General features: G+C 43.1%; 1 protein-coding gene across 5 annotated transcripts in view; it reads right to left on the reverse strand.

The window, feature by feature from the left end:
* THSD7B (thrombospondin type 1 domain containing 7B) overlaps positions 1-22,306 on the reverse strand; it is an 837,579-nt gene that overhangs the window by 524,987 nt on the left and 290,286 nt on the right. For 4 of the 5 annotated variants that reach the window (XM_084778450.1, XM_084778452.1, XM_084778451.1 and 1 more), the window contains one exon: positions 9,220-10,030. The exons of the other annotated variant lie outside the window; for it this stretch is intronic. In XM_084778450.1, coding sequence (XP_084634576.1) covers positions 9,220-10,030 — 811 coding nt within the window. The remainder of the gene's footprint in view (positions 1-9,219; positions 10,031-22,306) is intronic. 5 annotated transcript variants of the gene reach the window in all.

Consider the following 22,306-nt stretch of genomic DNA (forward strand, 5'->3'; position numbering starts at 1 on the left):
TGAGCATTTCCATAACTTCAAGCCAGTCTTAAACATGTTCAAGAGATGACCACTGAGAAGCATCAGGGGAGGAGAAGGAGCCAAGGTAATGGCTGAAGCCACAAATGTTTCCAAAGAAAGGGTAGGAAGAAATTACCCAACCTTAGAGAAAGAAACAGACATCCAAATACAGTCGGCATGTAAAACCTCAAACAGACATGGCTAGAAAACAATCTCTCCATGTAGTATCATAGCCACGATGTCAAAATTAGAAAGCAAAAATGGCAATGTGAAAAGGTATAAAGGAAAGTGCCAGCTTACATAAAAAGACGGAAATATTAGAACAAAGGCGTCTCTCTCATCAGCAGTCAACAGAATGAGTAAAATGACATATCTCAATCCCTGAAAGTAAACAACTGCCAACCAACATTTCTATGTCTGCTAAAGTTATCTTTTAAATTTTATGAAGAAACAAGACTTTTCCAAGGGAAAAGCAACTCAGGACATGCACACCAGGACTGCCAAGGGTACATGAACAAATGCTGTATACGGAGGAAGAAGAAAAACAAACCCAACCACCAGATAGTAAAGAATAAATTCCATGAGAGGAACAAACAAAAGATCTAGGAGGAATCCATCTTGCAGAATGTGATAAACCAGCAAATCCCTAATTCTAACATGGGAGGCAGGGAAGCCATAATAATAAGCAAACAAAGCAGGGCTGCGGCCAGCCCAGGAACTAGTGCACTCTCCTTGATAATCTTGAGTGTCTGCATCTGTCCTCTGCCTGCCACCTAAAAGACACAGAGGCGCTTACTCAATTAAAAGATCAAGGTCCAGAAAGAACAGGAAATTGGATGTATAGGGAGCCGGGGAGGATGTAGGAGGAGATGGGGGAGGGGAAAGGATAATGAGTGAAGAAAAAACAAAAAAAGAGAACGTAAATATCAAGGTTCAATTCTCTTGTTTCAAAAAATATTTCATACATACGTCACGGGCAAAAAGAGATGAAAAGGAACAACTGGTCTAAAGGAGAAAATAGCTGTAAATGTGAGTGCACTGAGTGTCTGCCCAACTAAAAGGCATGAGAGCTCGCCCTTGCTGAGCAGAGACAGTGGGTGACTTCAACCCCTCGCTCACCTTCCAGACTAAAAACCAACACAGAAACTGCTCTCTGGGTTAGCTGGGTGTCACTGATGTTTTTAGAATTTTCCAGCCAGAAGAAAGAGAACTAACAATGACAGTAGCTGTAAGATACTCTCAAAGCCATGTTAATGTCCAACATGTTAAAAAATAAAATTATATCCATATGGATGAGGAGGCAAAGCAAATCAGAAAATAAAGAGGTAGTGGGAAAAAATAGCTATTGTCCACTCCTGTTCTCAGTCGGACAAGAGAAAAATCATGTGGCCTCTAACTCTTTCTAAGAACAAATTGCTAAAAGAGTCTGTGAGAGCAGTTGGCATTTGTTTATGTTTTGTGAGGAACAGGAAGGGGAAATGTGTTTCTAAGTACAGTTTAGTGACACTCATAAAAATGAAATAAATAACAATTGGATCGGGGATTATCAGGTGATGGTTCTTTTTATAGTCTTAAAATGTATGATCTTTCAGGTTCCCCTCTCGGGAAATCATATTGTATTTATTCAACTAAAGAGGCCTGAGAATTTTAAAGTGTATTAAGCACATTCCACATGATCACGAGTCTTAAAAGCATGCCCACACCAAATGTTTTCTGGATCAACATAAAAGTTAAATAAACTCATTTGAATTGTATTCACCAAATCAAAACCTATGGATTGGTGTTTTTAACAGGAACTGTTGCTTTTTATTTTTTTTAATGATATTTTTGTTGTTGTTGGTTTTGGTTTTCAAGACAGAATTTCTTTGTGTATCCCTGACTGTCCTGACTCTGCAGACCATGCTTAAACTCACAGAGATCCTCCTGCCTCTGTCCTGTCTCCCGTGTACTGTGAATAAAGGCATACATAACCACTGCCCAGCAAATAAATATTTTTTTTGTTTGTTTGTTTGAGGCAGGGTTTCTCTGTGTAGCTCTGGCTATCCTGGAACTCATTCTGCAGACCAGGCTGGCCTTGAACTCAGAGATCTAACTGTTGCCTGCCTCCCAAGTGCTGGAATTAAAGACATGAGCCACCAGTGCCCAACTCCTATTTGTCAACACAGATGTACTTCTACTTTGGCAATAAAAGGTAAAATTAAGACACAAATGGAGCAGGCATTTCCATTTCACGAGTTAATGTATTATAAAAAGCCAGTAGCCATTGATAGAGAAAAGACTGGCAGGCAAGGGGGCAGGCATCTTAAAGGTAATAATGGAATTGGAGAGTCTCATCAAAATAAAAGAGAAAAAGCAGGAGGTACAATGAGGCCATTAAAAACAAAAGATTTAGGGAGTAGAGGTGTGGCCTGGTAGTTGAAGCCTTTGCCGTTCTTGCAGAGGATACAGGCTTAGCACTTAGGAGCCACAGAGCAGGTTCAACCATCTGTAACTACTCCAGTTCCAATGCTGTGACATCCTCTCCTGGCTTCTGTGAAGACTAACAACACATGATGCACTTACACACGTGCAGGTAACGCACTCATGCACATGGAATAAAATAAGTCGGCCATTAAAAAAGATTTAAATCGAAGAGTCAAATCAATGATGGTGAGCAGGAAGGCACAGATGACCATGCCCTGCCTCTCCTCTGCAAATATTAAATGCAAAGGGAAAATAGCTGGGGGTGTTTATTGAAGGACATGGTGGTCGATGTGATGGCCAGCAAAGGGCATTCATTAGATCTGTGTCCTAGAATGAGAAAGTGACTTTGAGCAGAGCCCTACAAGAGCTGCATTATGGAAGTAGAGACGTGTTTTTCCTATGCCAACAGCATAAGAGTTAGCAGGTGCCATAGTGAAAACAGATGAAATACAACACCGCTGACCCTGCAGCCCCCCAGAGGCTAGCAGAAAGCAGCAGGCCCGACCTCAGATGCTGAAAGGTGTAAAAGCAGATTTTACATATAGACAAAGCACACGGATTAGGAGAAAACTTAAAAGTTTATCTCAGAGCACAAAGACAGTGATGTTTTCCCTTAACAACGAAGGTACCATAGCATGACACAGCCAGGGCATGCCTGACCCTCCTCCTCAGCTGTGATTACCCACACACGACTTACACTAGATTGGCCTCTTGATGTTCCATCACAGGAGAGGGAGAGACTCATAAACTCCACCCCTGCCTAAAGGTCTGTATGTAGCCAATGGTTGGTGGGAGAGGAAGAGAAAGTTTCTTCAGTGGTGTAGTCATGGGTAAGTAGTGCAGCTCCTGTAAATCACCCATTGCCTATGTTCCTGTAAGTAACTCTAACTAAACTCATTGAGTCCCAAAAACAAACAAATAAAAACTGGAGATAAAAATTGAATGGTAATTGTATGAAGAGAGTAAGGATCAGTAGGAGTGGACATATGGTCAAAATATACATGTGTGAAAATGGCTTTATAAAACCAATTATGAATGATCAATATATGCTTGTATAAAACTAAAATTTTTAAAGGAAGGAAGATAGGAAGGAAAGAAGGAATATGGAAAGAAGGCCATTTCTTTGGGGAGATATAGTTCAATCTTTATATCAAATTCCTGTGAGGCAATGCCAGAACAGGTCCCCAGGTCTTTTATGCAATGATGCAGTTCCGTCAGCCACAAGCTCAAATGGCTGATGAGAGCAGCGCTTCTGTCTTGGCAGCAGAAGGTGGAGACACAAATGCCCTTCCTGACACCGAATTTCCTAACAGCTTGATCATTCCATGGCAGTATATGAGGCATTTCATAACCCTTGATGACTAAATGAAATGAATGTTCATAAGATATGATTTCATGGCATAACGTGAGGAGAGCTGTTCTGCTTCAATATGCTGCCTGAAATGTTAAACAGATCACAGGGCCTTCTGGTGCCCATCCAGGCATGCAAGGGAACAGGACGTAGAAGCTACACAGTCCAACAAACAACAAGCCTTCTTAGATCCATCAGAAATCTAATGCCAAGAGGCAATTAACTGACCTGCACATGAGAGAGGCAAGCAGCAGACAAAAACCAATGCAGCCTGTTGACAGAAAGCTGCCCTGCAGCCGTACTGGGACAGGAAAACCTAACAGTGGTTGATCTAGTCTCAGTGCGGGCAGCTAAGAGCTCCTGGAAGACTCAGCCCCCGGGGACCCTTTCATGGATGTTACCTCAAAATTAACAACAGAGAGCAAACCATAGCTCCAGGAAACTCAGGGCACGTCACAGGGCATAAATACTGAAAACAAAAGAAGGAACACCTGAGTGAGGGACACAGTGACATGCCACAACTCACCTCTGACATCACTCATCATAGCTTCAGCAACAAATGCTGGGATGCAGAGAGAGACACAGGGATTCCTTTTCATTGATTGTAGGAATATAAAAATGGTTCAGGCCCTTTGGAAGGCAGTTAACATTTCTATTTTTAATATTTTAATCTAATTTACTTGCACGTGTCTCTCTGTGAATTATATGCCATATGTGGGAGAATGCAGTTGGGTGTCAAAAGAGAGCCTTGAATGCACTGCTGTGTGCTGTGTGCTGTGTGCTGTGTGTGCTGTGTGTGCTGTGTGCAGGAATGCAGCTGCAGTGACTGGCCATTGTGCGATGCCCAGTACGGGTGCTGGCAGGGGACCTCAGGTCCTCTGCAAGGATGTGTGCTCGTAACCATGTAACCACTGAGCAATTTCTCCAGCCAGGCACTTGACAGCTCCTTACAAAAGCCAAGTTCACTCTTCACACAGTCACTGCACTCCTTGGAATCCACACAAGAGAGATGAAACATGCTATGCAAAAATATACATATAATTCTTTTCACTGTAACTGGATTCATAATAGTGCAGACCTAGAAGCAAAAACGATGCTCAGGGAATGGAGAAAGGAACTGGGGTACCACACAATAGTACATTAGTCAGTGATGGGAGTGATGGGAGGGAAGAGGACATGGAGCCTCGGGGGTGCCTCGGGGTTAGGACCTGAGTGAAATCCCCAGCACCCGTATTAAAAGCCTGATGTGCCTGTGCACACACAGATAATTCCAGTGCTGTCAGTGGTGTAGACATTAGGATTTCTGGGGCTTTGTGGTTGCCAGGCTTGCTCCAGATTCAGTGGGAAGCACTGACACGAGGGAATGACAGTTGACATCCTCCTTGGGCCTCTGGGTAGGCAGAGGCAATGTATACATAGCACTCACATACCAAACAACAATAACAACAAGCACTGGCCTAAGTCATGGATAGCTATAGATGAATGTAAATGCACACTGGTGACTGAAAAGGACTTCATCAGAAAGGGCTCCAAAGTATACAATTTCAGCTCTGTGATGTTCCAAAAGTCCATGTTTGAAGATAGCACAATGAACAGTGGCCTCAGGACTTAGAAGGGTCAGAGTTAGAGTCAATTCTGGAAGATGATGCAATGGTGAGGGCATGTTACTGTCCACTTGTCCAATCCCCGTCTATAGGAAAAATGAAGACAGATGCAAACTCCTCACGTCAAATGTATCCTTATTGGCCTTAGCTCATCAATTATCAACAAGGGAATGTTGTAGACTAAATTGTACCCCCTAAATTGAGACTTATACTCCTGGTTTGGAGTTGGGGACTTTGAACATTGACTCAAGCATGAAGAAGACCCTAGGGTTAGACTTAGTGCTCAAAGAAAGGAGCCGGGCCAGGCAGCACTCTTTTCTTTCTCTCTTTCCACACAAGGGCATGTGCAAAAGGCAGCCTGAAGGCTGGGAAGAGAGCCTCTTCATGAGGAAACAAAGTGACCTACTTCTTTTCTTTTAAATGTTTTATTTATTATAATTTATTCACATTATATCCGATTTTTATCCCCTTGCTCCTATCTTCTCGTTCCTACCCTCCCTCCCTTTTCTTCCCTATTCCCCTACCCTAAACCTCTGTCAGGGAGGGCTCTTCTCCTCCACCACCTGACCTCAGCCTATCAGGTCTCATCAGGATACCCAACCAAGGGGCAGTGATCAAATCGAGGCCACCAGAGTTAATGTCAAAGGCAGTTCCTGCTCCCCTCCCCTCCAACCCCCAGGTGGAGATTGAGCTGCCCATGGGCTACATCTAAACAGGGTGTCTAGGTTCTCTGCTTACAATGTCCTTGGTTGGTGCATCAGTTTGTGCAGGTCCCCCTGGGTCCAGATCTGCAGGGCTTGCCACCTGGGTCAGAAACAATGAGTCCAGCAGGCACTTCAGTCTGGCAGAACTGAGCTGATTTACTTCCTGATTTAGGCCTTTCCAACCTTTAACCATAGAAATAAACCAACTCATGTCAAAGATCCTAAACTATATTATCTTTTCCTAACACACCCTTAGCAAGGCTCACAGGAGTTCATGACAGTTAAGAAACAACGTTGGGGCTGGAGAGATGGCTTAGTGGTTAAGAGCACTGACTGCTCTTTCAGAGGACCTAGGTTTAAATCCTAGCACCCATATGCTTGTGACTACAGTTCCTGAGGATTCAAAACACCAATTCACATAAAATAAAAGTTAAAAAAGAAAAGAAACAGAATATTGCTAGCAATAGTTCAGGCTGGAAGTCACAGAGAAGGGTACCAATCAAATCCTTGCAAGAATCTCTCTGAGATGAAACAGCAAGAAGAACATCTAATAAAACAAAATGTCTGTTTATGGGGGCTCTACTGTGCTTTAATGACCCAACTCCAAAGCCTCACTTCATTCCAAGTTAGATTTTCAATATGTGAATTGACCAGGCAGACAAAAATATGATGTAGAACTTAGCTGGGACAAGGGTATCACCCTAACATAATATGCTACACAGGAGCAGAACTGCTTTAGAATGGGAAGGGGCATCTGTGAACTCCGCGCTGCCACTGCACCCGGCTAAGGCCGACTACTGTTCAACTAAAGTGCATCTAGCACAGAGGGGATGGAAGACACCAAGGAAACAAAAGCACGCCTTCTAAACACAGCACCACCAGCCCACACATGGCCTCAAAGAGACTGGCAGCACGCACAGCCCTGCCTGGGTCTGCACCTGGTGGGACCCTAGAACTGAGAGAAGTGGACACACACCTCCCACCCTTAACCCAGAACCTAGCTCCAATGAATAAACTCTTGCCAATGATATGAGTTTTCCCCCAAGGGAATCTCACTGGCTAAACAAACTACTCTTAAGGTTAGGCTCATGCCCAGTAGTAGATGCCAACAGAAAATGCATTCAGAGGCACCTTTGGAGGTTCTTTATTTCAAAATGTATGAATATATGTCAGGGTCTCTCTCTCTCTCTCTCTCTCTCTCTCTCTCTCTCTCTCTCTCTCTCCTTCTCTGCCCTTCTTCCTTTCTTCTTACACACACACACACACACACACACACACACACACACACACACATATGTAATGGCTTCTGATTTTGTATTTCTATGGGATTCCTGTGTATGAGAGCATGTGTGTCTCTGCATCTATATGTGTTTCTCATCCCTTTTGTTCCCCATTTTTTCTTCTGTTTGTTTTGTCCTATTGTAACTCATTTGATTTGTTTTGTGTTGTTTTATTATTTTCCTTGGATGTTTCTTTTCTGGTTGGAAAGGGAGGTAGGGAGGAATTGGGAGAGGTTGGGGATTAGAAACCATACTCAGTATATATTGTATTTAAAAGTGGACTTGCAATAAAAGAAAAAGAATAAAACAAAGTATACTGCCTAACAAAAAGGAAGCTGGTAAACATAAATCAATTATTAATAAAATGGGAATTCTGTCTGTATTGTTCATGAAAGAAGTAAATATGAAATATTAAAAACACAGTGTTTTTATGGAATCCCACATACATGTTCAAATAAATTGTCCTAGTCATCTCTCTAATCTGTTGGGCTTTTCAGAGATAGGTAGTAAAGTGGCAGAAATCAGTCTTCAATGTGCCCACAGGTTGCTTCTGGCATGAATCAGAATAAAGTATCAAAGATGAATTACACTCACTGTGAAGTGCCAGGGAGAAAACACCACCATTACATTCCTAAATGGAGGAGGTCCTCTTCTGTGACCTTAGGAAAAAGCCACTGATGATACCAATTACAGACTGAGAGTAGCATTGTGCTGTCTGGTAATTTACTTGTTATTGAAAGGTACCTTAATTGTGTGTATTTGAGGGGTGTCAAGATTTACTAACATTTCCATTTAAGTAGCAGGGAGGCAAACGAAACACATTTTCAACACGACTCTATGAGCTTATGTTATGATGTCCTGGACTACATATTTAAAAGAATACAGTTATATAATTTTGATGTCTAAATTATTGCTTTTAAGAGTTTGTTTCCTACCAAAGAAAGTAGTTTTAATTACTGCTCATGCAAGTTTTCACTTTTGATTAAGCAAGACTAGAAACTAAAGCAGTCTTGGGTTAAGTTTTGATGCTGTTGCTAATATAAAAATTCATTCAACTCAGCTATTCAAGAATGTCTGTAGTGGTAGAAAAATTTAGTAAAGAAATGGAAACAGGAACAAACTGGAAACACCACAGATGCGTTGTTAAAGGCAGGAAACCCTGACACATTTATATACCAGATCTGGGAGCAAAGCTGAGTCCTTAGCATAAAGAAAGAGCCATTTAGTTCTATTAGGATAAACCCTGAAGCCCTCCATTTATATGTATTGATATTGGGATGAAATGTAGAAATAAAAGGCTTAACCTTTTGTATGGTGCTCTTAGTAATCACACAAGAACTTAAAACATTGTGGGGCAGGTCAGAGGACTAAATGGATAAAGACACTTGCTGCCAGGCCTGACAACCTGAAGTAGATCATGCCAGGCCCCTCATGGTGAATATGTGCACACACACACACACACACACACACACACACACACACACACACGGTAGTAGGAGAGAAAGAGAGATGCAAGATATGTAACGATAGACACACGTACAGAGAGGGACAGACAGACAGACAGACACACACACACACACACATACACACACACACAGAGAAAAGTGCAATAAAAGTGTAAAACATTGGCTGTTTATACTATGCAGTGTCTGACATTCCTAATAGAAACAGAAGACTTCCTAAACGGAAGTCTCTGAAATCCCAAATTACAAACTTGATTATCATTTTCTCTTTGTAGAGATCACAAAGAACTGTTAATGAGTGCGCTGATTAAAGTCTCCTAGATCAACGGAAGACAAGCACGGAGGGCATCCTACCTTAGCAAGGCGTTTCTTCCATCACTTCTGGTACACCACACCTGCCTGGTTTGAAAACCTCTCTCTACATCCCCAGGCTGGGAGTGATGGTGTGCTTTGTAACTCAGATGTGTCAGGGTGACTTGCTCCTTTGAATCAGAGCTAAAATCCTGGACACTTCTTCCGCTGAGGTCGACGTCCTTAAGGTGAGGGAGTCTACATTTGCTCCACGGTCCCACCTTAAGACTGAAGGAATATTCCTCTTTCCCAAGAGGACAGGAAACTGGGGCCTCGCAGGCTCTGGACTCAGTCAGATTCGGGCACTGCAGACCTCCATACAGAGGAGGCGCGATGACCACGCGAGTTCTATGCTGCAGCTTCTTCCCACACCCTTCGCTGCACGTGGACCACGGGGAGAACTCGGATACCACACAATCCCTGGGGCATGGAATGAGGCAGGCTTGCTCTGTGGGGGGCTGAGGGGCAAAGTGTTCACAGATCTCATTAGCCACCATGGTTCCGTTGAGCTTCTGAAGACAGCGCACCGTCCGGTGTTGCAGACCGTGCTGCGCAGTCACACACTCTGCAGCCCGAGACTGAGGCTTGCCTTGGGCCCTGGGAACCAGCAGGCAGCGGTGCCAGTCGGATACTTCCCACTGGAACAGGTCACTGTGCCAGTCACACACGCGGAAACAGCTCCTTTCCTTCGGAGGGCGGCTGCTCTCATCACAGTTCGGCACGGGACTGCTCCACCCTTCTATGTGAAAGCACCACACGGCTCGAGTCTGGGCTCCGCCTGGTCCGCAGTCCCCTGCACACCTTCCCCACGGACCTGAAGTAGGAAAACAAGGCTCTCCATCATTCTTCAACCCTGGTGGAAAGAGAAGGCCATCTACATACTCCACAACACACCCACTGGGGGAAAAAAATATCACAGATTTGGTGTGTGAAACGGAGGAGGCAGTATTTAGTGTTTTAGTTAGTGGGCTCTCTCTCATTTTAAGGTTCTGGAAATCACCTTCCATCTATGTCCAGCAATACAAATTAGGAAAAAATTTTACTTGACTATTGTGAAGTTTCTTTCTTTAGCCACGAAAGGTGGAAAATAAGGAAAAGTGCTGTAAGGTGGAAAAATGAGGAAAGTGTGACCTGTGTGTTGTAAGCCCCGATGGTACAACGTGGTGCCAAGGAAACAAAACTTAACAAGTGATCCAACCATTGTGTTGGTTATGTTCCAAAGCCTCTATGTGTAAATGTGTATATACGTACACACACACACACACACACACACACACACACACACACACACACACACACTCGTGTCTTAGGGGCAGGAGAGATGGCTTTAAGAGTGCTCGCATTGGTTGACCATCCCCTCAGTCTCCACTCCCTCTGCTTTCTCTTTATCCCTGCACATTTTTCAGGCAGGGTAAACTTGGGGCGGAAGTTTTGGGTGGGTGGGTTGGTGCTCCTCTCTCTCTACTCGGAATCTTGCCTAGTTAGAGGGTGTTCACTTCAGACATATGGCCTCTGCTACCTGGAGTCTCTGCTAGAGCCCCCCGCTTATATCCTTCTAGGAGCATACCCCGACTTAGGTCCCCAGCTTGTCACAGAGATGCGCCCCTGCCCCCCGCACAGACTTTCTCTTTTCTCTACAGGCCCTCTGTCCTCCGGCCACCAACCCGCTCCCCAGGTCTGATTTCCACCCACATATCTCTCTGCGTTCCCTCTCCTACCTTGTTCCTGCTCTTCAGCCACTACCTCTGTCTTTTCTCTTTCCCCTTCTGGGTGAGATTTAAGCATCTTCCCTTGGACCTGTTTGAAACAGATGCTGAGACTCACAGGCAAACGTTTGGCAATGTGTAGAGAGTCTTGTGGGAAAGTGCGGGTAAAGAGAGAAAAAGACCTGGAGGGGACAAGAGCTCCACAAGAAGACCGACAGGGCCAACTAACCAAGGCCCAGAGGGGCTTGTGGAGACTGGAGCACCAGCCAAGGACCGTGCACGGGTTGGAGCTAGGCTGCTCTCCCAGAAATCTCAGGTTCAACTCCTAACACCAGCATGGCAGATGGCAAATGTCTGTGACTACAGTTTTCAGGAAATTCAAAGCTTTCTTCTGGCCTCAGGCACCAGGCAAGTACGGGGTGCATAGACTTATATGCAGACAAAACACCCATATTCATGAAAACAGTAAGAATAAAAATATTTTAGAACAAATGCCATAAAGCCAAGATTTTAATAAGATGGGGTTTTTCTTGTTTTCACTTCTTCAGCCCATACGGTACTGCTCAAAACAGAAATACGTTTTTATAAAACCCTTGACACATCCTAATACACTTTTATTTCCTAAATAATTGACCTCGCTTTGAGTTAGTTTTTCCTGTAGTGAGTGCAGGAAGGAAATCAAATTTAACACAAGAACAATAGTAGTGAGGTAGTGAATGACATATGCTTTCACTAAGGAAATTCTGTCCCAGAAAATGTGGTAGTTTTTGTTTGTTTTATTTGTTTAACTTGTTTTTTTTTATTAGAACTTGATCTAAAGCACACATATGCACACAGTGAAATTAACCAGACTCAAAGTCTCTATACCTCTATGTAACTTCCATACAGTTAGAATGGCCCGTTCTGAAGCTGTGGCTTATCACACTAGATTTTACAGTTATTGCTGAGTATAACTTATGCACTTATCCACACACACACACCCCCACCACACACACATCTATGCCAGGGTTAAAACTAGAATTAGCACTGTGATTTCATCCATGACTTGAGTATCCATTAAATGCACTTAGTCCTTCCTTATTTTTAGTTTTTAAAATGAAATACTATTTGGTTCTTAAGACACTTGGTCTCTCTGTGTGACGCTGGTTAGCCTTGAACGCCTGGGATCAGGCAATTCTGCCTCTGTCCCGTCTGCCCACTGTCCCTCTGCCCCTCTCCTCTGCCCCTGCCCTTCTGCCCCTCTGCCCTCTGCCTTTCTGCCCCTCTGCTCCTCTGCCTCTTTGCCCTCTGCCCTCTCCCCTTCTGCCCCTCTGCCCCTCTCCTCTGCCCTCTGCCTCTGCTCCTCTGCCGTTCTATCCTCTGTCCTTGCCTCACTGCCCCTCTCCCTCTCTTCCCCTCTGCCCTCTGCTTCTCTGCCCCTCTGCCCCTCTGCCCCTCTGCCTCTGCCCTCTGCCCTCTCCCCTTCTGCCCCTCTGCCCCTCTCCTCTGCCCTCTGCTTCTCTGCCCCTCTGCCCCTCTGACTCTTCCCCTCTGCCCCTCTGCCTCTGCCCTCTGCCTCTCTGCCCCTCTGTCTCTTCCTCTCTGCCTCTCTGCCCCTCTGCCTCTGCCCCTCTGTCCCTCTGCCTCTCTGTTCCTCTGCCCCCCGCCTCTATCTCCCTGGCTCACTGGAATGGCTATATAGACCACAGTGCCTAACTGGTTTTGACTTCCAATAGGTGCACCCTCCAGGCCAAACTTCCAACATTAGCTTGTAAAAGCAGACTCTTTAATTAATGAGTGTCTATGCAAAAAGAGAGCTGTTCATTGAGAAATCCTTTCTTTTCATCTTGTTTGCTGGCCTCTCTACTGCTGTTAATCAGCAGAGCCTCTCTCAGAGACCGAGGTATTATAAGGAAGCCAGAGGACATTCTCAGAACACCACACACATTTCCTCCCTCTCTCTTTCCATCCCTTTCTCCCTCCCTCTCTCCTTTCCTCCCTCCTTCCCTTTCTTTTTTTAGGGACAAAGTCTTGCCTTCCTAGGTGAGAACTCACCAAGTATCCTAGCCTGTGTGGCTTGCAGGGATCTGCCTGTCTCTGTGTCCTCACAGCTGGGATTATAAACATGTGTCACAATGTCCAGCCTTTTCACATGGGTTATGGGGATTGAACTTAGGCCTTTATGCGTGCAGAAAATACACCTCACCCACTGAGCCATGTCCCATCTTATATAACAAATTGTCATAAGGACAGAAAATAATCATGTTATATCAATGGAAAAAATACCCCACTTTCACTTTCCTTGTATATGTAACCGGAACCTGAGGATGATAGTTAATAAAGCTAACTGTACAACCTTTGCCTACTAGAAAGACTCTGGGGGTCACTGAGGTAGGTTGCATCCTAGGAGGCAGAGGAATTTTACACCAGCTGGGAAAGAAGACACAGTCTTCCTGTTTCTAAGCCTCAGGGACCAAATGCAGCTTAGATACATCATGGGTGTAGTATACATGTCCATCAATTACATGTTTGGGGACAGTCACAAGCATTGGAGGAGTGACATCATCTATGTATCCCCAGAGAAGTCACGTATTTGCATTTGGGTTACCTACTATGGCAAGCTTTGGCATTTTAGCAGAAAAAAAAATATTATATATCATTCTAATGTTCTTGGTTGCTCAGTTTCTTCTCATCTCTTCTATATTCTGGCTACCCATGAGGACACTGCATTGTCAAGCTGCAATGACAATACTTCCTTCAACACAATAAGGGTGGAGTTCATTGTGTTGAAAGGAAAGGGCAATTTATTTTCGGTAACCCACGTTTTGCTCAGCCTGTTCACTTGCAGCATCAACTGGTCATGATAAGGTGACTACACCTGAGGGTGGTGTTCTCAACAGGTAATGACTTGATGAACGTCTTTAGTCCTGTGCTCATACGCATCATGGGAAACCACGGTGTGGGCAAATGAAGATACTTCCTGGATGAGGCATTGCCTGTAGGCTCTGGAACCTAGACGGTGTGCAGCTGTTTCATTTTGAGTATCCTACCCACCGGCCGCTGTGTTGGACAATGTGTTAGTTTCTCTAAAAAGAGCTGCTCTATAAGGGGCTATTAAAAAAAAACATATGATGGTGGGGAGTTTATGTACAAAACCAATCATAGGAGATATTAAAATAATTAGAGATAATAAAGGAAAACATTTTATAAAGTGCCTTGGGCTTTAAAATAATGTCTGTCATGGTATCTATATTTGCTCAGTATTCACAATTCTCCACTCAAGATTTTTGGTGTGAAGTAAAGAAAGAAAAGTAAAAGTCTTCTGCTACTCAGTCTTGAAAAGGTTAGTATTAAACTTCATTCAATTAAAACATACTATCAAGTAGACATTGTACCTTCTTGTTTTGTTTTTGCTTTTTTGAGACAGGGTCTCTCTATGTTACAAGATCTGGCTGTCCTGGACTCACTTTGTAGACCAGGCTGGCCTTGAACTCACAGATATCCACCTGCCTCTGCTTCCCGAGTTCTGGAATTAAAGGTGGGAGCAGTTGGTATTGTACTTTTTAAAAAGCATTTGACTATGACATTTTCTTATCCTTACAATGGCTTTCTCAAATGTCCTTTAGTTACTTTAAAAATAAAGCAGCTAATTTTTTTGTTGGTAGAAACTATTAATATACATGGTCATTCTTGTATGAGCTTTTACATCTTTCATCTATGCAAAAAAATAAATAAATAAAATGTTACCAAATAGCACCATTTTCCCAGATCAATGGCAGATAAAATCCAACTATTAAAAAATGTAAATTGCTACAATCACTGATCTGATTGATGTCATGGTGAAGGCTGCCTGTTTGCTCATCTATAATGCTTGGATAGGATAAGAGGCAGTAATGACAGCAGTGGGTGTGCACAGTGTGTGTGTGTGTGTGTGTGTGTGTGTGTGTGTGTGTGTGTAAACACTGGACAGTTTGTGCAGAAAGGCTGAAGCAAAACAAGTAAATAAGATGCCAGTGCAAAGTAAATGCTGTAAGCTTAGGACAAATGGAAAACAAATTGTAGACAAAATATATACAAGACGAGAGCGCTCTGGGCAGGTGGCCTGCAGTGATTTGCATTTCTCAAGCATGAATAAAAAAATGTGTTTCATGATTTATTCAGTTTTAGTCGGCAATGAACTTTTAGTACACATGAATGAAAATCCCAGACCTGAGGGGTTTTGCCATTGGGGGAAGAAAACCAAACACGTGCATTTATATGAAATGTGCCTGAAGTTTGAAACATGACATAATCCTTCTCCAAGTTTATATACAAAACATAAGCTTAAAAAAATAAGCAGATAAAAAGTAACATATGCAAAAATCATAATTATATTCAGATTATATATCTAAATAAATAATATAAGCAAATTCATTTCATATCTTTTAACATCAGTTCAGTAACTGCATATGTTTTAAGTGGAAAACAGGCAGAAAGCCATGTAGAGTTTGGTTGCTAGGTCAGTATTTCTCTAAGCAATTACTTTGTCACACATCACTCTAGTGAGAAATGTTTCACTGATACAAGGTTTGTGCCTGTTTCCCTGGGCCAGTTTAAGTGAAGTGGAGGTATGCCTGCCACTTACAGTCTTTAATATGAGGTAGAAACAAGTATTCCAGGATTAACTACTACGTGTTAAAGTGTATTTATGTATCTATTTATAAAAATTCTTTGGGAATTTGAAACAATGTATTTTGATCTTCTCAACCCCCATCTCTCACTATCTGGTGCTCTAAGTCATGTCCCATGGCACCCTCCGTCCCACCAAGTCCAAGGAGTGCTCCCTGCATGTTCATCCTATGTGGCCATTCCCTGAAGAAAAAAAAATAAACAAGTCTCACACTCTGTGGCCATCGGTGCCAATGGCTCCTCATCTAGGGATGAGCCCCTAGGCACCTCCCTCAGTACTAGAACGTTGACAGGCTTGCTCTTGTACAGGCCTTAAGGAGACAATCACAGCAAGCCTGTCATGTGCGGGAGACACTGTTTCACTCTCATCCTCCCTGGCTTCTGGCTCTTACAATCTTCCTGAGCCCTCTTCTGCAATGTCCCCTGAGCCTTACCGGGAGGCAGTGTGCAGGGTGACAGAGATGTCCCATTTCTTTTCCAGCTGAGTGCTCCACTAGGCTCATTCTCTGTACTTGGACCAACTGTTGTGTCTTTTAAGTTGTAACAATTTTTAATAAACAAATTGGAATCCTGGTTCCAAGGATATGCTTTGGAGATGGAAGAGTAACAGGAACTCTCAGGTTGTTTTCAAATCTTTGGCTCTGCCATTTCCAGGGTGTTCTGCACATGGTTTTGGCTCCCTATGCAGATATGTCATGGCTGTACTACGGCATTCCCCTGCAGACAGAAAAGGGCTGGCAGATTCTATTCCTTAATTAGGTTACTCTTAACTGGATTCATTTAGATGAATGAATAACCCAATCTAAATCAACCTGCTTGAGACAGATTGCTGAAGGTCTAAATTTAAGTGTGGCATCTGCTACAATCCTTGCTCTACTTGGGAAAAACTGGGACTCTCGAGGTCAGAGAAGAAGAAACACAGTATTCACAGCTCTGCAGGCCACTTGGCGCTGGGTGGAGCAGCAGCCCTGATTTAATACCATTCAGGTAATCGGAAGAGATGTTTGTTTTATTATTCATTTTCCCTAGCCACGGCTTTTACTACCCTGACATTGTTTTATGTTTAAATTGGGCAACAGGGTGGAGGAGTGACATGAGTGACAATGGAGAGTTCAGCATCTTAGGCAGATTATTTGTGGATAATTACTCGGCCAGAACACTCATAAACCTCAACGTCATAAAATCTGACATAAAACAACACAGCTTACTCATCAGGTGCTTCATTGCCAAGACAGAGCTGAAAACATGTATAAGAACTTTTTCTTCTAGAAAAGCTTTCACGCCAGTAATAGAAGAACTAAAGTAAAGCTGGGCATGGTGACAGCACTCGGGAGGCAGAGGTGGGCAGATTGCTGTGAGTTCAAGGCCAGCCTGTTCTACAAAGTAAGTCCAGGACAGCCAAGGCTATACAGAGAAACCCTGTCTCGGAAAACCAAAACAAAACAAAAACTAAAGTAAGGTATCACCTATATAGTTGATGCTACCTAAGAAACCCCAGTACTACTTAAGACCTTTCCTTTCTCTCTCTCTCTCTCTCTCTCTCTCTCTCTCTCTCTCTCTCTCTCTCTCTCTCTCTCTCTCTTTGTTTGTTTTCTAGGTTTTTTTTTTTTTGTTGTTGTTGTTGTTGTTTTTTGTTTTTCGAGACAGGGTCTCTCTGTGTAGCCTTGGTTGTCCTGGACTCACTTTGTAGACCAGGCTGGCCTTGACCTCACAGCGATCCACCAGCCTCTGCCTCCTAAGTGCTGGGATTAAAGGTGTGTGCCACCACGCCCGGCCCTCCTTTCTCTTATAACAAGTATTTAGTACCTACCACTTGGACAGTAGCATATTAGAGTCTGGAAATAAAATAATTAACAAGGTATTAGCTGTCTTAGAAAATCTGGCACTGAAGGCTATGAGAACTTATTCACAAAAATGTTCTTGTGCTCACATGTACTTGGTTACACAGAGTGATCATCTGATAGCGCGTCTCCATCCCACCAGACCGGAAGCATAAAACCCAAAGCTGGGAATGTGTCCTCAAGGCAGGCACATGTAGAAACACTAAGTGGTGAGTGTCTAAATCTACCCTGATGGCCAAGAAGCCCACATTACAGACGCACAGAACCACACAGTACTTCAAAAGCTCTCAAAGACGGAGGTAAGATGGCTGAGTTGGTGAAGCAGTCTGCCACTGACCCAGAATGAAAAGCTGAGTTCTACCCTCTTTCCCTAGGACTCCCAGGTATAAAGAGAGAAAGGATTCCTATAAGTTGACTTCTGACCAACATACTCATATCATGGCACATATATCCCCCAACACTCCCCCCTGCATGCACATTTGCTCATTTTACAATCAGTAAAATCCTGCATCCACATTAAAATCACCTTTCAAAAAGTACGATTCTGTCCTACACGATATGCATGTTCAAATGCTCCAATAACCACCCCACCCCCACCCCCGGAATAACTTAGTGCCAAAAATCAGGAGCTGGCAACCACAATTTCATTTTCATGGGAGTGATGAGGTCTTCTGACTGCTTCTTCATGGCAGTCCCTGAATCCATGAAAGAAGTCTGGCTCAGATGTTTATACCTCACTGGACCGAGTACAAACACCGCTGCCATCTCCAGCTCTTTCCCTGTGACTATGCTTTGTTTGACACTAATAGCACATTGTAAAACCACTTCATCTCTATGGACAGATGCCACTGACTTAAAAGCAAAGCACCTCTGTTATTTATCACTTTTCACTACAAATTATCAGTTGCCAGGGGATACAGAATCCATTAAAAGAAGCAGGGGAGCAAAAACAGAAATATATCTGTTCATTGCTAGGAAGAAAGGCAAATGCACACAGACAGAAAACCACCTTTTAAAAATTGTTTGCTTGTATTTCTGGTTTGAGTCCTGCTTTCCGAAAACTCTAAAGTCTAAAAATCGACTCTTGCATTACCTGTAATAGCACATGAGTCTTTTAAGTTCACTAAAACTTGATCCATTGACTCCCCAGAACTCAGGGATGGATAGGGGGGGGCGGATCTAGCAGCCCACGTGTTTCTTGGGTGGAAGTAAAGCATAGACCAATCCAAATACATATTCAAGTCCCTCTAAGTATTTATAGCAGAAAGAAGATTCCATTTTCATGCATCTGGTCAGTGATTTTTACAATGTACCCTGGCCTCTACTGCTACAATTCTACAACTGAAGAAGGAGGAGGAGGAGGAGGAGGAGGAGGAGGAGGAGGAGGAGGAGGAGGAGGAGGAGGAGGAGGAGGAGAAGAAGAAGAAGAAGAAGAAGAAGAAGAAGAAGAAGAAGAAGAAGAAGAAATCTCAGGAATCATTGTGTCAGGGAGGAGTCAGCGGAGAAACATGTTGAATTCACTCGCTTGGCCAGTGATGAGCTGCTGGGATTCTTCACCCACTTAGTCTCCCACATGGAGCAGAGAGCAGCTCCGAGGTCCTCCCCACATTAGTACAGGGTGGAATCCATCCCGCTCTTATTTGCAGTGAAACCCAGGGCAAGGTCCTGCTTGAGCACATGTGTTTGAGTCTCAGGGTTTAGCTGAAGAAGAAATCCTCAGGCAACAGGCAGAAAGTACGTGTCCCTAGAAGAATTAAAGCAATGGCAGTTTTGCACGCCTTCTATCTCTCCGGTACCACACACACATGACTGATAAAGTTCTATTTTCCAGAGAAGAAGATACTTGAAATGAAAGAATGCTCTAAATAAACAACTCTATCCTGTTCTAAAACTTTCACACAAAATATAGCTTAACTATTATTAGAAGTGATGTGTTTTGAATCATTGAACTCTTACAAAGGTCATGAGACAAAATATATTTAGAAAAGGTGGGTGGATTATGAATTCAGCTATCATGAGGGGCCAAGAGCCCTACCTCTCCTCTCTGTCCTCTCTGTTCCTGCTCAGTGGCTTGGCACAGGAGACGGCTTCAGAACTCAGTGGACTCTGATACCTGTCAAGAGATATTTATGGGGTGTTCTCATGCCGTAAATATGGCTTCACTCAGCTCCGACTTTACTTACAGGAAATGCTTCAGCTAAGCCCTGTGGGTTTCCTGGCGAGGCAGGAGAAAATTATTCACTCAGCTGTTTGTATCAGTTAAGGGAGAAAGACAACTGCTTATGAGCCACAAAGAGAGAAGATCTGGACTTTGCACAATGCTCCTGCAAATTTCTACCCTGGTTTTCTGGCTATTTAGGCATTGGCTAAACTTTAGGAGGGGCAGAAATCTATTTGTTTTACATCATACAGAGCAAGCTGGAACACACACATAGAGAGCTGATATTTTAAAAACACACATGCCTGGTTTAAGCAATGAGAATAATATTCTATTTATACATGGGAGGATCAGTGAATGTTAGGCTGGAAGGAAAAGGTGTCATTCTATGTTGTCTCCTAGATGCTCAAGGAAAAGCAGCTATGATCTACAAAGACATAAAAAAGTAATATACCATATGAATATCTCATTTGCTACTAGGCACCTCAAGAAATAGTTCTGCTTTTTATACAAGAGCATGCTGAAGCTAATAATTCTCTTAGTGGTCCCATGAAAACCACTGTTGTCATGCTTACATGGAGCATATCCAAATGCGTGGCTTTTTCTAGGAGCAGGTATTTCTGCTATGTACTGGTACAAGAGGGGAAAAAAAGCTAGATACATTGGTTAAACAGAATTTTTGGTCCATCTCATTTTTAAAAGGATAATTATTTTTTTCACTTTAAAATGGCAACTTATGGATATGTGAGGTCCTCATTTTCTTTAGAAAAACTAATTTCCAAGTTAACGTATTTTAAAACAGTAGCTGAGAAACATCAGCACCATGAAAACATTACAATATTACATTTTTCTTTGTAAATTACAAAAACAAGAAAACCAAAACAGCAGCAACCCTATTGCCACACAAAGCCTAATGAACATGCTGAAGAGTCCTGAAGATGTACCTCCGTGCCCCTGGAACCTGGCCACACTTCCTGGCCCACCGCCACTAGCTTAGCCATTGTCATCACTCTGCCTCACAGACAAATGGGCTCTACTGTTACATCCCATCTCAGCACTCCACAGCGTCTCTTTCCATACTGCAGCCATGCATTCCTGAATAATGCAGACATGTAGAATTCGGGATGGGGAGTGCCATGCAAATGCCATTCCCATGCTGAAAGCTACTAACAGAATGAAGAACAACAGATTGTTGTTGTTCTTATTTTACATTTAAAATAGTTTTTTTTTCCATCCTGTATATTCTGATCACTCTTCTCCATCCCCCATCTCCTCCTGAATACTCCCCTCTCCTTATCCACCTAAGCCTGTGCTCTTTCTTTCTCTATTAGAAAACTAATAGGAATCTAAAATAAAATAAAAACAGAATAGTACAAAAGCGTTATACAAACAGGAAGGTGATCCAAAGAGAAAGCACAAGAAACACAAACACACCTAGAGACACACATATTCACTCATAGAAATCCCATAAAAGCACACAATCAGAAACCATACTACGCAAACAAAAGACCTGTAAGGGGGGAAAGTCTAGACAAAGCATTGTGACACAAAAACCTTCTGACATACCACTGAGTTTGTTTTATGCTGGTCATCTATTGCTGGGTATAGAGTATGCCCTTAAGTATGGACTATAGTGAGGCAACGTTGGAGAATATTACTTTTTCCCTTGTAAGGTGTTATCTATTGGAGATAGCTTCTGGATGAGAAATAGGGGTTTGTGTCCACATCCCCTCTCATCACTGAGATCTTCTCTGGCTTAGACCAGTTGCAGACCCTGTGCGTGCTGCCAAAGTCTCTGTGAGTTCATATGTGCATCAGTCCTGCTGTGTCTAGAAGGCCTTGTTTCCATGGTGTTGTCCGTCCTCACTGGCTCTTACAAATCTTTTGATGTCCTCTTTTGCAGAGTTCTGTGTGCCCTGGGAGGATTTGATGGAGACATCCCATTTTGCACCGAGTGTTCCAAGGTCTCTCACCCACCGCACACTGTCCAGTTGTGAGTCTCTGTATTCATGCCCATTTCCTACGGAAGGAAGTATGATTGACCAAGACACTCATTTACAAATATAGAAGAGTGTCACTAGAAGTCATTTTGTTGCTCCATCCCTTTAGCAGAGCAGTAGTATTTGGTTTCCCCGAAGGCCCATTGTCTATCTAGTCTCAGTGATATTTTGACTGTGCTGGGCTGGGCATCATTTTCATCTCATAGAGTGGGGCCTTAAATTGAATGAAATAGCAGTTGGTTACTCCCACAGCTTTGGTGACACCATTGCACCAGTGTATCCTGCAGATACACTGCAAGCTCTAGGTAGGCACTGACTTCACTTCTCTGTGTTCACTGAGTTATGTAGGTGTAAACAATAAAATTCTTAACTTGACAGCCATGTGCCCCTACTGTCAGCACTCATCTCTTCTCTTATGTTTCATGACTTGGGCCATTTAGTGTCAGTCTTCTGTCTTGCCAACCTCTCTCCTCTATCTTCTCAATTACCTGCCTTAAGCCAAATTCTGCACACGTCACTGTAGACTCATTCCTATTCACTCTCATCTGATCTTACTGTGTTTTCCTTAAAAATACTCAACACTTTTATACTTGAATCTATTAATAATTATTAAATTCATTGTTTATCGCTCAATTCATTTGACTCAAATACTCAGCAGAAATACAATGATTCCATTCGTATGGCATCCCTAATATAAACTCATCACTTGCTGAGCAGCCAGAATTCAAGCACTTGTGA

The sequence above is a fragment of the Acomys minous genome (genome assembly GCF_964271855.1).
Source record: "Acomys minous genome assembly, chromosome: 1".
NCBI lineage: Eukaryota > Metazoa > Chordata > Mammalia > Rodentia > Muridae > Acomys > Acomys minous.